General features: G+C 35.0%; 1 protein-coding gene across 1 annotated transcript; it reads right to left on the reverse strand.

Moving 5' to 3' along the window:
• Positions 1 to 2465: 2465 nt before the first annotated feature.
• Positions 2466 to 15060, reverse strand: LOC106875844 (ribitol 5-phosphate transferase FKRP). The gene is made up of 2 exons (XM_014924137.2): positions 13751 to 15060; positions 2466 to 7385 (listed from the first exon to the last, which is right to left on the reverse strand). Exon 2 carries the CDS (start codon positions 7323 to 7325, stop codon positions 5811 to 5813), a length of 1515 nt encoding a protein of 504 aa, XP_014779623.1. The 5' UTR covers positions 7326 to 7385; positions 13751 to 15060; the 3' UTR covers positions 2466 to 5810.
• Between the last annotated feature and the right edge of the window lie 1966 nt (positions 15061 to 17026).

Raw genomic sequence — 17026 nt, forward strand, 5'->3', positions numbered from 1 at the left:
GCAGTCTGGTTCCCTCCTCGTTGCGGGAACCGAAGCCATAGCCTCCATGTATGCCATGGAAGCCCCCAGCACGACGTCCGACATGACCGTTGAAGTCTCCAGCCACAAAGAGAAGGTCCCTGTCACTCGTCGACGAGGTAGTTTGCAAAAAACACATTAGACCACATAGTCCTAGTGACCCCTAAAATAACAGGATAGTGATGGCTGGAATACTTTTTGTCATAGTTCTGCTCAGAGTTCACTTGTGACTAAACAGCAACAGCAGCAGCAGCAGCCGCCGCTGCTGCCACCACCATCTATGGCAAACACACAGGTATAATATTGTCAATATTGCATTCTAAACATAAGGCTTCCTTTTCAGAAAATAAAATACTTCAATCTTGACCAGTTGTTGTATCGTTATAAAGCTCATGTGTGATCTAAATTAGAGCATTACTTACACAGATGGGGCAGTACTGCTACATAAATGCAAACAACTTATACTGCAAAGAAAAACAAATGGCTATCTGGTTCGTGTGCAAATATTCATTCACCTACACCTTACAAACACTCACCCACACATCCTGTTTTCTTTCCCTCTCAGTAACTTCTGCTGATACTAAAATGACTTTTATTCTCCTGAATAGCATAGCTGCAAACTACTTCTATCTAAATCTCCAGAGGAGTATCCAGAAGTCAAAACTCGGATCCAGCCCAGCCCTCTTAGAGTGTAAGGAGTTAAGGGCCAAAACACTTGCATAAGGTTGAAGATCTTCTACTGCTTAGCTTTCCTTACTTCAGCACCCTACCTCCATCTAACCTTATTCAATGCAGCTATCTCTACTCTGCTTAGAATCACCACTGTATCACTTCACCAACTCTCCAAACTAAACATGATTCTCAATTCTTCTTCCCAGAACTGCAGCTTACTGGTTTGTACTGGAGGAAGGGCATGTGTTCATAGTCTTTGCAAGCCTTCAGTTGGTTATTTTGTTCTAAGAAAATAACAAAGGAAATATTGGGTTTCTTAACAAATTGAAATAACTTTAAACTTACCAGATTTTTTTTACTTTGTTTTGAAGGTAGGATTAATTTGTTTGATTGGGAAAATGATCTTGCACCTTGGTAAAATAAGATTAAGAGTCTGTGGAAGAGAAGCAATGGCCAAAACCTCTCTCATACTGGCAAAACAGATGTGGTTAATATTCATCTCTGTATGTTACTATTGATCCCAGGTCTACTCTAATCTGGAGTGGTATCTGTCAGGGTTCCAGCTATGAGTTAATTAGCATGGCATGGAATTGCATCTAGAAGGTCACTCACAGACACCCTAATAGGCCTTGGGTAGATCAAGTCCTTCAGCTCTTTTGCTGCTTATCTAAGAGAAGGTAACTCTAGACAAATCCTGCATCCTGATAACCACTTGGCTTTTAGCACTTGTTGCACCAGACCAATACAAGTTTGAAGGACGAGAGAGCAGGACTACTTTGCATAAACTATGCCCACTATAAGTATAAACCTCTGTTGCTTTGTCGGGTAATTTATTAAGTATTTAAAAAAAAAGCTAAGAGTGAAAATAAATTCCTACAGAAAATCCAGAGGGAGGGACCTATACATAACCAATATCCAGTATCCCTTGTGGTTTCATAGATACTGCAAACATATTGTGTTTCCTTCAGGGTGAATCCATGAGTGGTAAGGTGGGTCTTGCTTCTGGAAATGACCTAGGCACAGCAAAGATGGTTAAGTTAATGTCTTTGCAATATTGTCAACCACCAGACATCAGTACCCATAGGGAAAGTGTGGATGGAGAGGTAATGCCAGAGCGTTGCATTGCAGTTGTAATGAAGAGTTGAAGAGATAAGATATACAGAGAGTGACAAGAAGAGAGACAGCTGGGCCTGGATGAAGAGGATATGCAACTAGTCAGTTCAAAAGAGTAGAGGCCATTGGGGCAGCAAAAGAAGAAGCAAAAAGAAGAAACTATGTGCTATTGAGCCAATGGTCGTAGCTTGTGTCATCAACATGTAGTTTATTGATACATTTTGAAGCTCTTTCAACATTATGATCATCATTTAACATCTCACTTTTCCATACTTGCATGTGTCAGACAAAATTTGTTGAGGCAGATTTTCTATGGTTGGATACTCTTCCTACAGCCAACCCTCAACTGTTTCCAAGCACGGTAATGATTCCTATGATGAGAATATTTTTCACAAAAGACTGTAAATGAATTACAATGCTTCTATGAGAGCAATGCTCATTTTCAACCATCACATAATTTCAAGACAAAGGTGCATGCTCACACACATGATAGACTTCTTTCAAATCCAGTCACAAAGCTTTGGTTGATGTAGGGCTATAGTAGGAAACACTTTCCAAAGGTGCCATGCAATGGGACTGAACCTAAGATCACATGATTGGTAAGCAAGCTTCTCAATCATACAGCCATGCCATAATATAGAATATACATACATAAAATAATATATGAGGTGTTATATGTTTATTCAATGAAAAATACAAAAGAAAATACCAACACAAATGTGACAAAACAGTCATCATTTTTGTATTTGTAGTTTAGGATTAATACTTTCTTCAATAATTCGATGGTCATATTTGAAAACAAGTGTAAGATTTGGCAACATTAATATCATAAAAGAAGAGAAATTTAGACAAATTAGAAACAATATACTTCATAAAAAAACGTTCTATATTACACATCTAAATATGTCACAAACTATAGAATAAAGGGTTTAATAGCAATACGTCATTACAAAAAAAAAAAAAAAATTAATGCCTTTTGTGATACTTTTAATATTATTCACATGTAATATATTGTTAAGTTTAGTTATTTTCAGTATTCATATAATGTTGCCTGTAATAGCTATATTGTTGTGTGACACTTGCAACAAGATGTTCTGTCTAATTGAAGCAGTTGATGATATCACATTCTGTAAAATTTTATATTCTAGAGGTAAAGCTATCACAAACTATAGTTCTATATTCACAGCTATTGATATCACATTACATACAGCAGAAAATTTTACATGAACATCAAAACATATCACATAGTTTTATTTTTCGTGAAATAAACATATATATATATATTTTTTCAACCATCAGATATATATATATATATATATATATATATATATATATATAATGTTATGTTTATCTAACGTTTTTATTCTGATTTATATACAAATTACACTGATATGCTTTGTAAGAACTTAACAAATTTTGTTCCAACATTTCCAAGTATCAGTTCTTGAAGAACCAAAGGTTTTCAAATAAATAGAATAAATAAATCATAGACAATTGTTATATCACCAATAAATACAACACTTTTTGATTGAGAGAAATGTAATTTCCAATTAGCTGTAGAAAAAACACTTGAACACTTCATCTTCTTTTCAAGTTATATCCATGACAGAAATGTCCAAACTTAAGAATTAACTAGTTGAAATTACAATTAAATATGAACAAAAAGCCCCTCAAACATCTGTGAGTAGACTCTCCATTTCTGAAATGCAAAATTCAGAAAATACAATAATTCTGTAAACAATGAGATTCCATCTAAAATAAAGTATGTCTATAATATAATGTATGTAAAGTTCCAGCTCAAGTACATTTGAGGAACTGTGTATATCAGAAAATTATACATTCTTACTCACTAATCCCACCTAGCAACACACACATCATCGTATATTCACTTCTCTGAAACACAGATTTCGCTCACCTTTTCATATCACATTATTATTCTTTCCCTAATTTTCACACTTTGCACTGAAACAATCCTTTCACCCCTAGAAGTGTACCCATCCACCCCTCGTAACTCTCTTGTTGATCATATTTTCCTCCTATTAACCAACAGAAAAGTAACTAGATCAATCTTACTCAGCCATGTGTATTTTCTTCCAGTCAGGGAAGACTTAAAACTACAAGAATCAGTCTACTTTCTCAGATTAACTGATAAATAAAACATATCATTTAAACAACATAGATGTATAACGCAAAAGTCAGCAGTAAATTTTTCAAAAATACATTGAAAGTGTGAAATTCTGTGAGTTGATGAAAACATTTACCTAAGTAGATCCCCCCACCAAAAAAATTAATAAATATCTTCCTATAAACAGCTATGGATGATTTAATACAAAGGTAAGACATCAGCATAACAATATCAACACAAAAAAGAGGACAACTACCTTTGAAAACAATTTCTGTTTAAAAATCATATGTCAAAGATATGTTGTCACTATTCAGGAGCATGAGATAGGAATTAAGGTACTAAAGAGAGAGAAAGATAAAAGTACCTTAAAACCATTGTGGTGTAATAAACAAAAATGTTTGATTCAGCAAAATTTATGAAGAGAATATAGCTCACAACATCAGTTGATTTCTAGAAGGATCATTTCCAAAATGTATATTTTTATAAAACATGATGTAAGAAAAATAGATGAGAAGTACCCTGATGGAAATATAGAAAAATACAAACGGCAATGTATTTTGCATTTAAAAATGCTGATAAAATATTTCAGTTAAACTTCCATCAAGTACATTCTCAGGAATACCATAGACTTAAGGGAACTGGTAGCTCATTATTTCTGAAAGACTAAATTAAACAATAGTAAAAGAACATTCAAATATATCTGATGGAGAACTTAAAATGTTAGTGGTGCTACTTATGTGTAATTTCTTCTTACAGTGTTGTTTATGAGTACATATATATACACACACACACATATATATACATATATATATTCCTTTTGTGGTATTATTTATAGTTTTATGCATATTCCTTTACCTGCTGTTGTTGTTGTTACCATTTAAAGCAGGAAGAATCACAACTTAAGGTAAAGTACTAAATACATAAATCACAGTGGATTATTTTTATTTATCAAATTAATGATTCTTCCAGGATTAATTCACTTTCCTTCTTTTTAAAAATTTGTCTGAGAACTGTTGATGAATTCTTAAAAAAGAAGGAATCAGAATTCATTCCTGTAAATGTCTTTAACTTAATTACTGAAAATATATCTGCCACCAATTAATTTACTTGATGAAAGGAATCTCCATTCAACAATAATGCTTAAGGAAATATGATTAGAAAAGTATTTACAAAGTTAATCCACCAGCAAAATAGTGTAAATATGCACAACTTGTTTGAACTACAGCAACAAAAAAATCTCTGACTATTTCCTTATAAATTACTGAACTTATAGGATGATGAAGATAATTAACCTGCATCTCATATAACAACATACATCATAAACAAAACTTTCTGTTTTTAAAAATGTACTCTTGAGGACAAATTATGTACAGCAACTTGTTCAATTAAATTGATTAATTTCTAGGTATACTAAATTAAATTTATGTTTAGAAAAAGAAAGTTTCATTAACAAGAAATTATTAACACTGACTTTACATGGGAGAATTAAAATGTGCACAACTTTTAAAAGTAATTTTAACAAATATTTGTGGAGAAGATGAGATGACAACCAAGTCATCTTTTCTTCCTCTTCCTCTTTTTTTTTTTCCTAGCCAGCTTGGTGAACAGTTTGAACAAGCACAATATGATCTGAGGAAAAGACATATACATGTGCATGCAGAGTCAGGAATGCATTCATAAGTCCAAGAGCATTGTAGACTTTTGGTCATTTTGTTGAATGTGCATGCAAACTTAAAAATACGTACACATGGAATGTAGAAATTAAAATTAACTTATACCTTTTAAATGATTGAATTATTACAATTTAGTGAGGTTATATCTAGCAAGCTCAATTATTATATATAATTTTGATTATTCTCCTTATGATTTGTGAATGAAGTGTTCAGCGAATGACTCGGTTTGAATTAGGATACCGTGGATTTTCAATTACTCCTTCCCCAAATTTAAATTCTAAGAATTCCCTAACATTATTTGGAGCAGATGCCATTGAACCAGCAAACGGAACCTTTGTTAAAGGATTTAGATATTTTTCAGGAAACTCTGTATCTTGTCTGTGTCCTGGTATCCAGGTATCCTTTGTCATTGTAGAATTTTTAGAATAAAATGGGAAAATATCAACGTGCATATGATTCGAGCTGCTGTACTGAACTCTGAAAAAATCTCCTTCTGTAGCTTTTTCCCAGAGAAAACCTTCAGGGTCAACAAACTTTTCTTTTTCACATTCAACAAGTGGCTGGCATTTGCCAATATCTTCTTTGTAAATTCCAATGTCAACATCATAATCCCATGGAATGATATCACCACTTCGTGCTGCTCCTAACAAACTACCTCCTTCTAGCCAGTAACGTACCTTACAGTCCTCCAGAATCTGAAAAACATGCCTTGAAGTAGTTCGAACAGCTTCTAAACAACATGGAGGTGTCCATTTGCCTTCATAAATATATTCAGGCATATCATTAACTACTGTTCCAAAACATCGGGTAGTTTCTTTGGTACAACCATACCACATTACATGCCCATCCCCTGGAAGAACTACTTTCTTGATACGAAGTTGTTTGTAAAGATTTTTTAGACGCACAGCTACCTGTTTCTTGTGTTTCCATTTTTTGTGAGGGTCACTAAATAAATTAGGGTTGCCAACAAATACAGAGTCTTTGAAAATAATACTTTTCCAATCTCTTAAAGCAGCTTGGATATAAAAGCCTGTTGTCATTGGTTGTAGAAATGAGAATGGGAACTCAAGGAATTTATCTGAACGTGTTAATATTGCATGCTCACCAGACACAGCATCACATTCTTGAAATAAACCAGTGTTTTCATAAGTTAGTGTCCAGCGTCTCAAATCTACATGGAGATTCAGACAACTAGAATGATCTCGCCCAGTTACCAAGGCAACAGAAGACAAATATGAATGTTGCTTTAAATAATTAAAAGCAGACAACAAACTATGTGGATCAACTAGTTTGACGGCATCTGGAATAATTAGCAAAAAAGGTGTTTTAATATATGTATGGGGGAGAGATGAAGACCATGACTGTTCAGCACTTGGATGTAAAACTACAAGTCTAGCATTGGGGACTTCATTTAGTAAAAGAGGTGGATATGGTTGATGATCAGTAAAAACTAAGACTTGTAGGTCAGGTATAATTCCTAAGATTCCCTTCAACGTAGCTACAACATAATTTTCAAAATCCTCAAATTCTCGAATGATTAATGTTACTGAATCTGTGAATTCAGCATATTGAACTTTTTCAACTTTATTTTTGTATTGCACTTGTGGTCGTCCATATTGCAAATCATTTTGAACTTTAAGAAGATAAAGCAAAATAATAATGTTCACAAGTAATCCAATAAAAAGAAGTATCTGACAGCGAGTTAGCAGGCATATTGCTCTCATAGCGTTGTCTCCAGCAAAATGTTTTTGCACAACTTTCCTGGGGCAGGCTTTTATGATTCACTGCAAAATAAAAATAATAATGGTTTAAAACTTGGAATTGCCTTTATTGCTATGTTAGATATTATATCTATTCTAAAATATGTAAACATATCAAAATTAGCTGATGTACCCATCATTCATTCTCTGTATTTATCTACCCTCATTCCCATCCTCTCTCATGCTAGTGCCATGATAAAATGCATTCAGTATATTTTGTTAACTGAGGGGTCAAGAGGTTTGTCACAGACATTACAAATCCCTACCATGTGCAAAATGTACCCAAAACATTCTGTAAAGTGGCTGGTGTTAGGAAGGGCATTCAACTATAAAAACCAATCTGAAAAAAGAAACTAATGAGCAAGACATGATCCTTTGATCTATCTAGGAATGCAGCAATTACCTGTCCAACCTATACCAGCATGAAAAGCAGGTGTAAAAAGATGATGAAGATTTAATCTACTAGACACATGCTTCCAGGATCAGTCCAACTGCGTGGTACCTTGAGCAAGTGTCTTATACTAAAGCCTTGGGCCGACCAAAGCCTTGTGAGTGGATTATACACACACGCACACATATATATATATACATATGTATATATTAATATGTGTGTGTGTCTTTACATCTGCGTTTTTTCCCCCCCACCATTGCTTGACAACCGATGTTGTGTGTTTACATCTCCATAACTTAGTGGTTCGGCAAAAGAGATTGATAGAATAAGTACTAGGCTTACAAAGAATAAATTCTGGGATCGATTTCTTTGACTAAAAAACCTAGCATCAATATTTTTTTTTCAACAAATATTGTGTAGGCTGTGTAAAGTTTGTCATACCAGTTATGCACTTGTTGACAGTTATTGGCAAAGTAACAAATGCTTGCACATATCATGTTGCTTCAATGAGTTGTTTGCAGATTTCATCAAATGTTGCACAGTTCTGACATATGTGATTGATCTTGATTGTTATAGATTAAAATTCAGTGTGTTGCCATTTGGTTGTATTTGATGCCTGGCTGACACAAATCTGTCCACCACAGTGGCATTCCAGACTTTCTATATTGAACACTAGAGAACTGATGGTACAAGCTATCATATAATTTTTAACAAAGGTTCAGATGATAATGTGTTGTGTAGTTACAAGTTTGATTCACATTACATGGTTCTGGGTTCTATTCTACAGCATGGTACCTTGAACAATTCTACTGTAGCTTGTGAATGAATGGAAAGTATGCAGAAACTTTTCATGTGTGTATGTGTGAGTGCATGTGTCCATGTCCCATATATATATATATATATATATATATACACATACATATATACATGAAAAGATTGATGAGAAGAAGGACATCCAACTATATAAAACATATCTATTTAAAAAAAATATGGACATATGAGTACAGTGATAAATTTAGTGTATAAGTAGGTGTTCACTAGGGCTTGTTTCTCACTCCCCTCCAATTCATCAGCATCCTCCAGGCCATAACAGATGAGTTTAAGACTGGCTGCCCCTGAGAACTACTATATGCTGATGATTTCATCCTTATAGCAGAATCTGTAAAATTTGTAACAGAGTTTAAAAAAAAATTCTAGGCATGGAAGTAAAACCTGGAACTGAAGGACCGTAAAGTTAACTTAGCAAAGACCAAAGTTCTAGTAAGTAAGAAAATAAACAAAACTCTACCCTCTTCATATAAATGACCCTGCTTAAAGTAAAGGTAAAGTTACCTTCTCGAGTCATACCAACTCATAAGGGTCAGTTTCCAGGTTTCATGGCATATATATTTCCCACCTGGACTGGATGCCAGTCCATTGCAGGGTTACTCAGTTTTGCCAGCTGGATGGAATGGATTAACATGAAATGAAGTGTTTTGCTCAAGAACACAATGCATTGCCCAGTCCAGGAATCAAAACCACAACCTTACGATCATGAGTCCAACACCCTAACCATTAAACCATATGCCTCTACAATGACCCTGCTTGGTATGTAAGAAAGGTACAGGCAGAAATTTCATACAGTGCAATACAGTGTGCCAGTGCAAGTGATGGACACAAAAGAGGTGCTGTGGAAGGGAGGTTAACAGAGAAAGTAGTGTTTGTGTGTGGAAGATGCACAGAAGTCATAAAGACTACAGATACAGGGAAAAATTCATCATCATTTAATGTTCATTTTCCATGCTGGCATGAGTTGGATGGTTTGACTGAAAACTGGTAAGCTGCACTAGATTCCAATCTGATTTGGCATAATTTCCACAACTGGATGCCCTTCTTAATGCCAACCACTCTAAGAGTGCAGTGGATGCTTTTTTTACTGCCATCGGCATAGGTGCTAGTTACATAGCACTGGCACTGGCTACAACTATGATCTCACTTGGCTTGACAGGTCTTCTCAAGCACAGTATATCACCAAAGATCTCAGTCAATTGTCACTGCCTCCATGAGGCCCAACATTCAAAGGGTGCTTTTTACATGCCACTAGTACAGGTGCTAGTTACGTGACAATAGCATTGGCCATGACCATGATTTCACTTAGCTTGACAGGTCTTCTCAAGCACAGCATACCTTGACTGATTTTCTCAAGTGCCTTGCAGGCTCTCTAAAGTTAGTAGATGATTATTGTTACCGAAGTGACCTAATTTGCAGTGGGGGAAGATGCTTCAAAAGTGTTGTTGCTAAAATAAGAATAGGATGGAGAAAATTCAGAAAGCTTTTAACTGGCAACTCTCTCACTGAGTAAAAAGAAGAATGTATGATGTTTGTTTATGAACTGAAATGCTACATGGTAGTGAGATGTGATCTCTAAATGCAGAGGACATGCAAAGACACGAGAGGAATGAAACTAGTAAGCTCCAATGGATGCGCTATGTCAGTATGCATGTACAAGAAAGTGCTTGTGTGTTGAGAGAAAAGTTATGCATAAGAGGAATTAGATGTAGTGTGCAAGAAAGAAGACTGCAATGGTTTGGTGGTGTGATGCGTTTGGATGAGGACACTTGAAATAATGAAGTGCCAATCACTTACAGTGGATGGAACTTGTGGAAGAGGGAGACCTAGGAAAACATGGGATGAAGTATTGAAGGCTGATTTTAAGATGCTGAGCCTTATGGAAGAGATGACAAAGGACTGAGATGATTGGTGTTTTGCTGTGCTCAAGAAAAGCTATTCACCACAACAGAAATGATATCCTAAAACCACCTTGGTAATGCTCCGCCCCCACCTCTACTTTGTCAGCCCCATCAAGCATTTTCCTCACATCTCATCCCCTAACAATCATCACTTCTCTATCTATGGCACTATTTGGCTGCTGTAATCACCTGAGAGCTGAGCAGGTATATATTATATCCCATCCATTTTGGTTACTTTTCCTGTCCTGAAACCACTTCCATTTCTCATTATCTTCCCTGGCCACTATTTCCACCAATCACCTCCTTTCTGTGTCTTCAGCCATTGCTCTCTTATCCTTAACACCTTCTCTCTGCTACATTCCACCCTTAACATCTCTCTTATCTGCTATCACTCTCAACACCTTCACATGTCTACTATAGCCCACTCCACACCCAGCCACTCCTATATCACTCACCATCACTTGCTCCAGCCACCTCTAACCCATCTCTCCTCACACTCTTATGAAATTCTCCCCTCTACCTCCCCCACCAACTCAACTTGTCGAATCCTCTATACCACTACACTTATATTCACCCACCAATGTACCTTGAGGGTACATTCCCTGACACATCTCTGTCTCTTTTCCTTTCTTTGTAACTATCTTTTTCTCTTTCTTTTCCAAGTGAGGTTGTCATTTATCTCCTCTACAGTAAGATACATATATCTATCCCTCTATTATACTTATCAATTGGTACAAAGCGTCCTCCCTCAATACTACTCCCCCTTCCAGTCAAAGAGTGTTTGTCTTGCAAGTTATTTGGTGACCTCATTGGTGCAGTTACCAATGGGCATCCAGTCGTAGAAACAGTGTCAAAGCAGACAGTAGGGATCTAGTTCAAAACGGGGGCACCAGTTTTCATTTATGTTTTATGTAGTGTTTTTGGTACCGAAAGACTTTCAAACTTCGTATACTTATCTATTTTGTGTTATAGAACAGAAAAAAATTTTTGTATTCGGAGTTATTTCATGTAAAAAATTGTCTTATTTCGATAATTTCAACCAATCACTGACAAGTATTCAGCTGTTTACACTTACCACTTTGGCAGTTTAAGCGGTGTAAAGCGTATTTAATCTCCATTTATAATTTCGTTAACATCTGCCTGAACTGTATGTGTACAACATTTGCTTTTTTCATTTTCTTTCACGCGTGTTTATTTCGTTAACATCTGCCTGAACTGTATGAAAGGATTATTAGCTACTGCCTAACCCTAACCCTACTGCCAATATGCTTCAGCCATAATAATTTTATCACCGCCAGAATCGTTTGTTTACGTAGTCAGCACTTAATGTATACGACTGAATGGACGTCAGTCATTGGTTGAAATTACAGAAATACGACAACTTTAACATGAAATAACTTGCGATGTACGTTTTTTTTGTTAAGAAGACTAAGAGAAAAAGATGTTTTATATGACACATTCTACCAGTGTCCCAAGTTTCAAAGTGTTTCGTTAAGAAAATACTGGTGCCCCCGTTTTGAACTAGATCCGACAGTAGAACTTGGCACAGTTCTCTGGCTTACCAGCCCCTGTTAAATTGTCCAACCCATGCCAGCATGGAAAACTGATACTAAATGATGATGATGATGTCATGGTACTGTCGGAAGATTACTGTCGTCCGACAGTGGGAACAAAACAGAGCATAGTGACTACAAAGGAAACTTCCTAACCATTTGTGTAGAGAGCGCCCATGTGTGTGTGTGTGTGTGTGTGCGCGTATGTGTTCACTAGTGTTGTCTAAAAAAAGAAAAAGGTAACTTAACCAGATCGATAAATATAGATATATGAAATAAATATTAATTGATGTTGATCTAATAAACTAAAAACTCTTGAAGAAGCCTTGTCTATATGTCCGCCATCCAACGAATGAAGCCAGATAAAATATACATACAAAAAAAAAAAATCATATTAGCAAGAAAATTTATAACCTCTACGAGAAAGCAAGAATATTTATTAAATCTGATGTTTTTAATGAGTTTAAAGGATAATTATTTTAATAAATCTCATAGAACGGTGCTAAGTTTTGGTGGAAGGATCTCACCGCATCTAATACCCAGTTTTTTCTCAGTCTACTCACAACAATCAATAACTAAATTCTTAAAAAAAGAAAAAAAACATTTTTACAAAAGATAGAAATCCTCTCATATTAACAGATATAATACAAAACAGTATCTAAACATTTATCAATTGTATGTTGTCTTTCCGAGTTCAAATTCCGCCGACGTCGATTTAGTTTTTCACCTTGTCGGGATCTATAAAATAAGTATCAGTCAAGTACGCCAAATTTTAGGCCTTGTGTCTATGCAAAAGAGAGGGTTATGTGTTGTCTTTTCCAGCATTTCACTATTTTGATCTAAAATTACATTACGCTCTATTTCTTTGATTACTTCAAGAGATCGATAAATTAAGATATAACTAATATACTCATCACATTACGACACCTCTTTGACAAAACGAAGATAAATAACGATCGGTATGTAAAACAATCCACACAGATAGATAGAAGTTGTCAAATGGAATATTATCTATAACAAATTCTTCGGTTAATAAAACAAAAACAAATCAAAACACTATCACATAGCTGGTAAAAAAAAAAAGTGTTTCTTGTATGCCTTGGCAAGAATAACTTCTTACGGTTCTCCTATAGAACTTTAGATCGCCATGTAAATAAAGCAACATCACGTATATTCACAACACACAGAAAATTACAAGGCAACAGCTACATAATTTAATGTTTTAAACTAGTATTGCACAAAAAAAATATTTCTTCATATTGTATTTAACAGGAAAATGTATAGATTAGGATACATATAGACATAAAAAAACAGCTAGTTGGGACTGAATCAAGATGTTACAAGTTCAAATCCCACCTGTCGCTCATTTTTTGTTTACATCATATCCAGTTCACGTTAGTAGGCACACACTTCAGCAATATAAATTCATATAAGAGAGTGTATGTAACGCGAACTGGATATGTAAACAAAAAATGAAAAACGACTTGTATTACATACGGTTTTTCAATGCAATATTGCTGCTCCATCCCTTCATCGTATTTCACGAATTTTATGAGATTTTACGAATTTCATAAGATAACCTAACTATAAAAATTTGAATAGTGTTTAAATAATGAAAAAAAAGTCTTGTATTTTTCGATCTCTATATTTTTACTCAATATAACATGACAGAAATCTATCAACAAACATTTTATCATTATGAGAAAATGATTTTACCACAAGTTATGAATGCACCAGCAGGATTTATCACATTTGAAAAAGCGAAAGCAGTCATCGATAATTGGCGAAAATTCCTTAAATAGCGATTCAGACTCTAGCGACTGAAGAGTATAACGGTGTTGAGAGCTGAAGTGTAAAGTTCCTTGTTGGTTGGTGTTGCAAATTATTTATCTATTTCACTAATAGTTAAAAGGTTTCTTTTTTATAGACGCAAAGGGGGAAAGGAAATTGTGAGATTAATATTACTGTTTAGCCTTGATCAAGCAGAACTACTTATGACCAAAAAGTATTAAGCTGTAAAGATTTCGAGTTTTGTAACAATATCCAATATCAAATAGGTTCTTATCTTCTGTAAAACGGTTGAGTGTGGTAAAAAAGAAATTTGGCTACTGTTTCCAGCAAGTAGTGCCTCCATATAGATGCTTTTCTTTTTTTTTTTTTAATTTCTTTTTGGTTTTGAAGTGAAATAGAGGTGTGAAATAATTTTAACCAGGAATCGAAATTGCCGTTAGAACTTTGTGAGAGTTTATCTCTTCGAGTTTTCATTGAGAAAGATATTAGCTATTGCAATATTGACATCAACGACAGAATGGTAGACTGTCTCTTTACATTGTATGTTCAAATACTGCTGGAATCGACATGAAATACAATTGAAGGTAGAATCGGTAGTAGTGTTTAGCTATGACTATCTTTCGTATCATTCACCAATACTTTGAGTACAAATCATGTCGAGGTTGGCCTTAGCTATTAATCCTTACAATTAACAATTTTCTTAACTATGACCTACAGTTTTGTGGCATTAGGCCAATATGCGAAATCAGTTGTGATGGTTCTTTGTCACTAAGAGAGAGATATATGCCAGTAAATATAATAGTTTCAAATTTTGCCAGCAGTTTGGGGAAATGAGGTTTGTCAATGACTTCGATTTAAGTGCTCATCAAGTACTTATTTTATCGACTCCAGAAGAATAACAGGTAAAGTTGACCTCAGTGGAATCTGAACTCTGAAGTGTCGGAATAAATACAAAGCATTACCGAATCAGCCGTCTGTCGGTGTAATGACTATTTTTTTTAGTGTACAATGCTTTACGAAAAAATGAGAAGCATAGTCAATATGTTTTGCTTCAGTGTTGTACTTGCACTTAATCCACCCACAACCTAAATACAACCCGTAACGAAATAAGAATATGAAAAATTGCCTTTTTGATCTATATCATCCTCGACTGTACCCTCCCAGCTAACAGAAATACTCTTTCATAAAAAGGAAATTTACTATAGTGAGCTACAAGTTGTGAAGTACGTAAAATTTAGCAATGAACTGAAATTTCCAGTTTAGTTGGAGAACAAAAAAAGTCTAGCAACTCTAAAAAAAAAAAATTTTAATGGAGAAATATTTTCTAAAACTAAAAATTAATTTACAAATATTTGCCGTTCAGAGAGACGGCAACAGGCATGTTTTGGTCTTTTTAGATCTCATCAGTCTACTACATCTGCTTTGAACATTTGATAAAAAAATTCTATAAATAGAGTAAGATATTCAGCTAAAAATAATTTGCGTAAATAAATTAAGAAAGAGAGATAACTCAAGTCGGCTAATAAGTATATAATGACGTCAGCAACAAAAATCACAAGGAATTGAAATTCTAATTAACAAAAGTAATTGACAAACCTTAGCAGTCAAAAAGACAACTACGGACATGTTTAGGCTTTATTAGACATCATCAGCATAGTATAGTCGACTTCTTCGAGCAGTTGCTATAAAATTTTACATATAGACTTGCGAAAATTTTTAGACACTAATAATTTGAGTAAATTTTAGAAAGCTAAAAAAAATAAAAGAAACTAGGATAAGGGAAATAACTTTAGTCAGTCAGTGGCATGAATTTAGATAAGTTATAATATATTGAATGATGTCAGCGAATAATTCCCAATGAATTGAAATATTCATTTTACAAAAACCTAGTGATAATTGTTAGCTGCTGCCAAAGATTAAGGGGAGATGATTTCAAGAAATCAAGATAATTTCCAAAAATTAATTTACGTAGAGGAAAAATCTAATTTTTGCAGGTAAGAGGGTAAACTACGGGCGTATTCCGATATTATTAAACCTCGTCAGCATAAGATCGGCTACTTATGTCTCAGGATCAATTGGTAGATCTGTTCAACATGGAAAAAAAGAGCCTTCTTAATTGAGCCAACTTTTAGCTACACTTGAGCTATCACACATCTATATAAACTGCTTATTGTCTCAACCTCACAATTATCCAAGAGTAACACTGATTATTTTGGGTTACCTCAAAAATATTTTTAGAGGACAACACCAGTAGTCTCTGATGCGATTTGTATTTGAGGGCACGAGCATCTATCTATCTATCTATCTATTTTTATTCATTTTACTGATATTGCCTCCTCCACCTCTCCACAATGAAAGCCTGAAGTATTGATTGAGCAAAGACAACGCCAGAGAATTGACTGAGCATTTCTCTAAAGGTTTTCTCTATGTTATTGGGTCAAGAAGTGTCCTGCATAGAAGATAACTTGTCAGACACAAGGAGAGTGGGGGTGGGAAGAGAGTTCTTTTTGTGTCAAAGCGAACAATATTGTCCATATTTCCTATTTACAGCAAAAAAAAAAAAAAAAATTGAATGTCGGTGGCTGCATAAGAGCATCTGTATGCATAGAAAAATATTTAAAACGCTTACATTCTTGGATAGGGACTAGTGACCTGTAACCAGTATAAATCAGTTCAACTAAGTTTGAGAATCCACCGCATTTCCAAAAATTAATTTACGTAGAGGAAAAATCTATGGTCAGAACACTGACCATAGCTCATACAATCACAGAATGTAAATATTCTCAGACACACATTTGTGCATAAACACACACATGCATATTCTTCTATTTGTTTCAATCATTTGACTGCGGCCATGCTGAAGCACTGCCTTTAGTTGTTTAACTCGACCCCAGGACTTATTCTTTGTAAGCTTAGTACTTATTCTATCAGTCTCTTTTGCCGAACTGCTAAGTTACGGGTATGTAAACGCACCAGCATCAGTTGTCAAGCGATGTTGGCGGGGACAAATAAAGATACACACACCCACATATATGATGGGCTTCTTCCAGTTTCCATCTACCAAATCCACTCACAAGGCTTTATTCGGTCCCAGGCTTTTGTTCGAAGACACTTACCAAAGGTGCCATACAGTGGGACTGAATCCGGAACCAATTGGTTGGTAAGCAAGCTACTTACCATACAGCCACTCCTACGCCTATA

This window comes from Octopus bimaculoides, chromosome 2, assembly GCF_001194135.2.
Source record: "Octopus bimaculoides isolate UCB-OBI-ISO-001 chromosome 2, ASM119413v2, whole genome shotgun sequence".
In the NCBI taxonomy this organism is placed as follows: domain Eukaryota; kingdom Metazoa; phylum Mollusca; class Cephalopoda; order Octopoda; family Octopodidae; genus Octopus; species Octopus bimaculoides.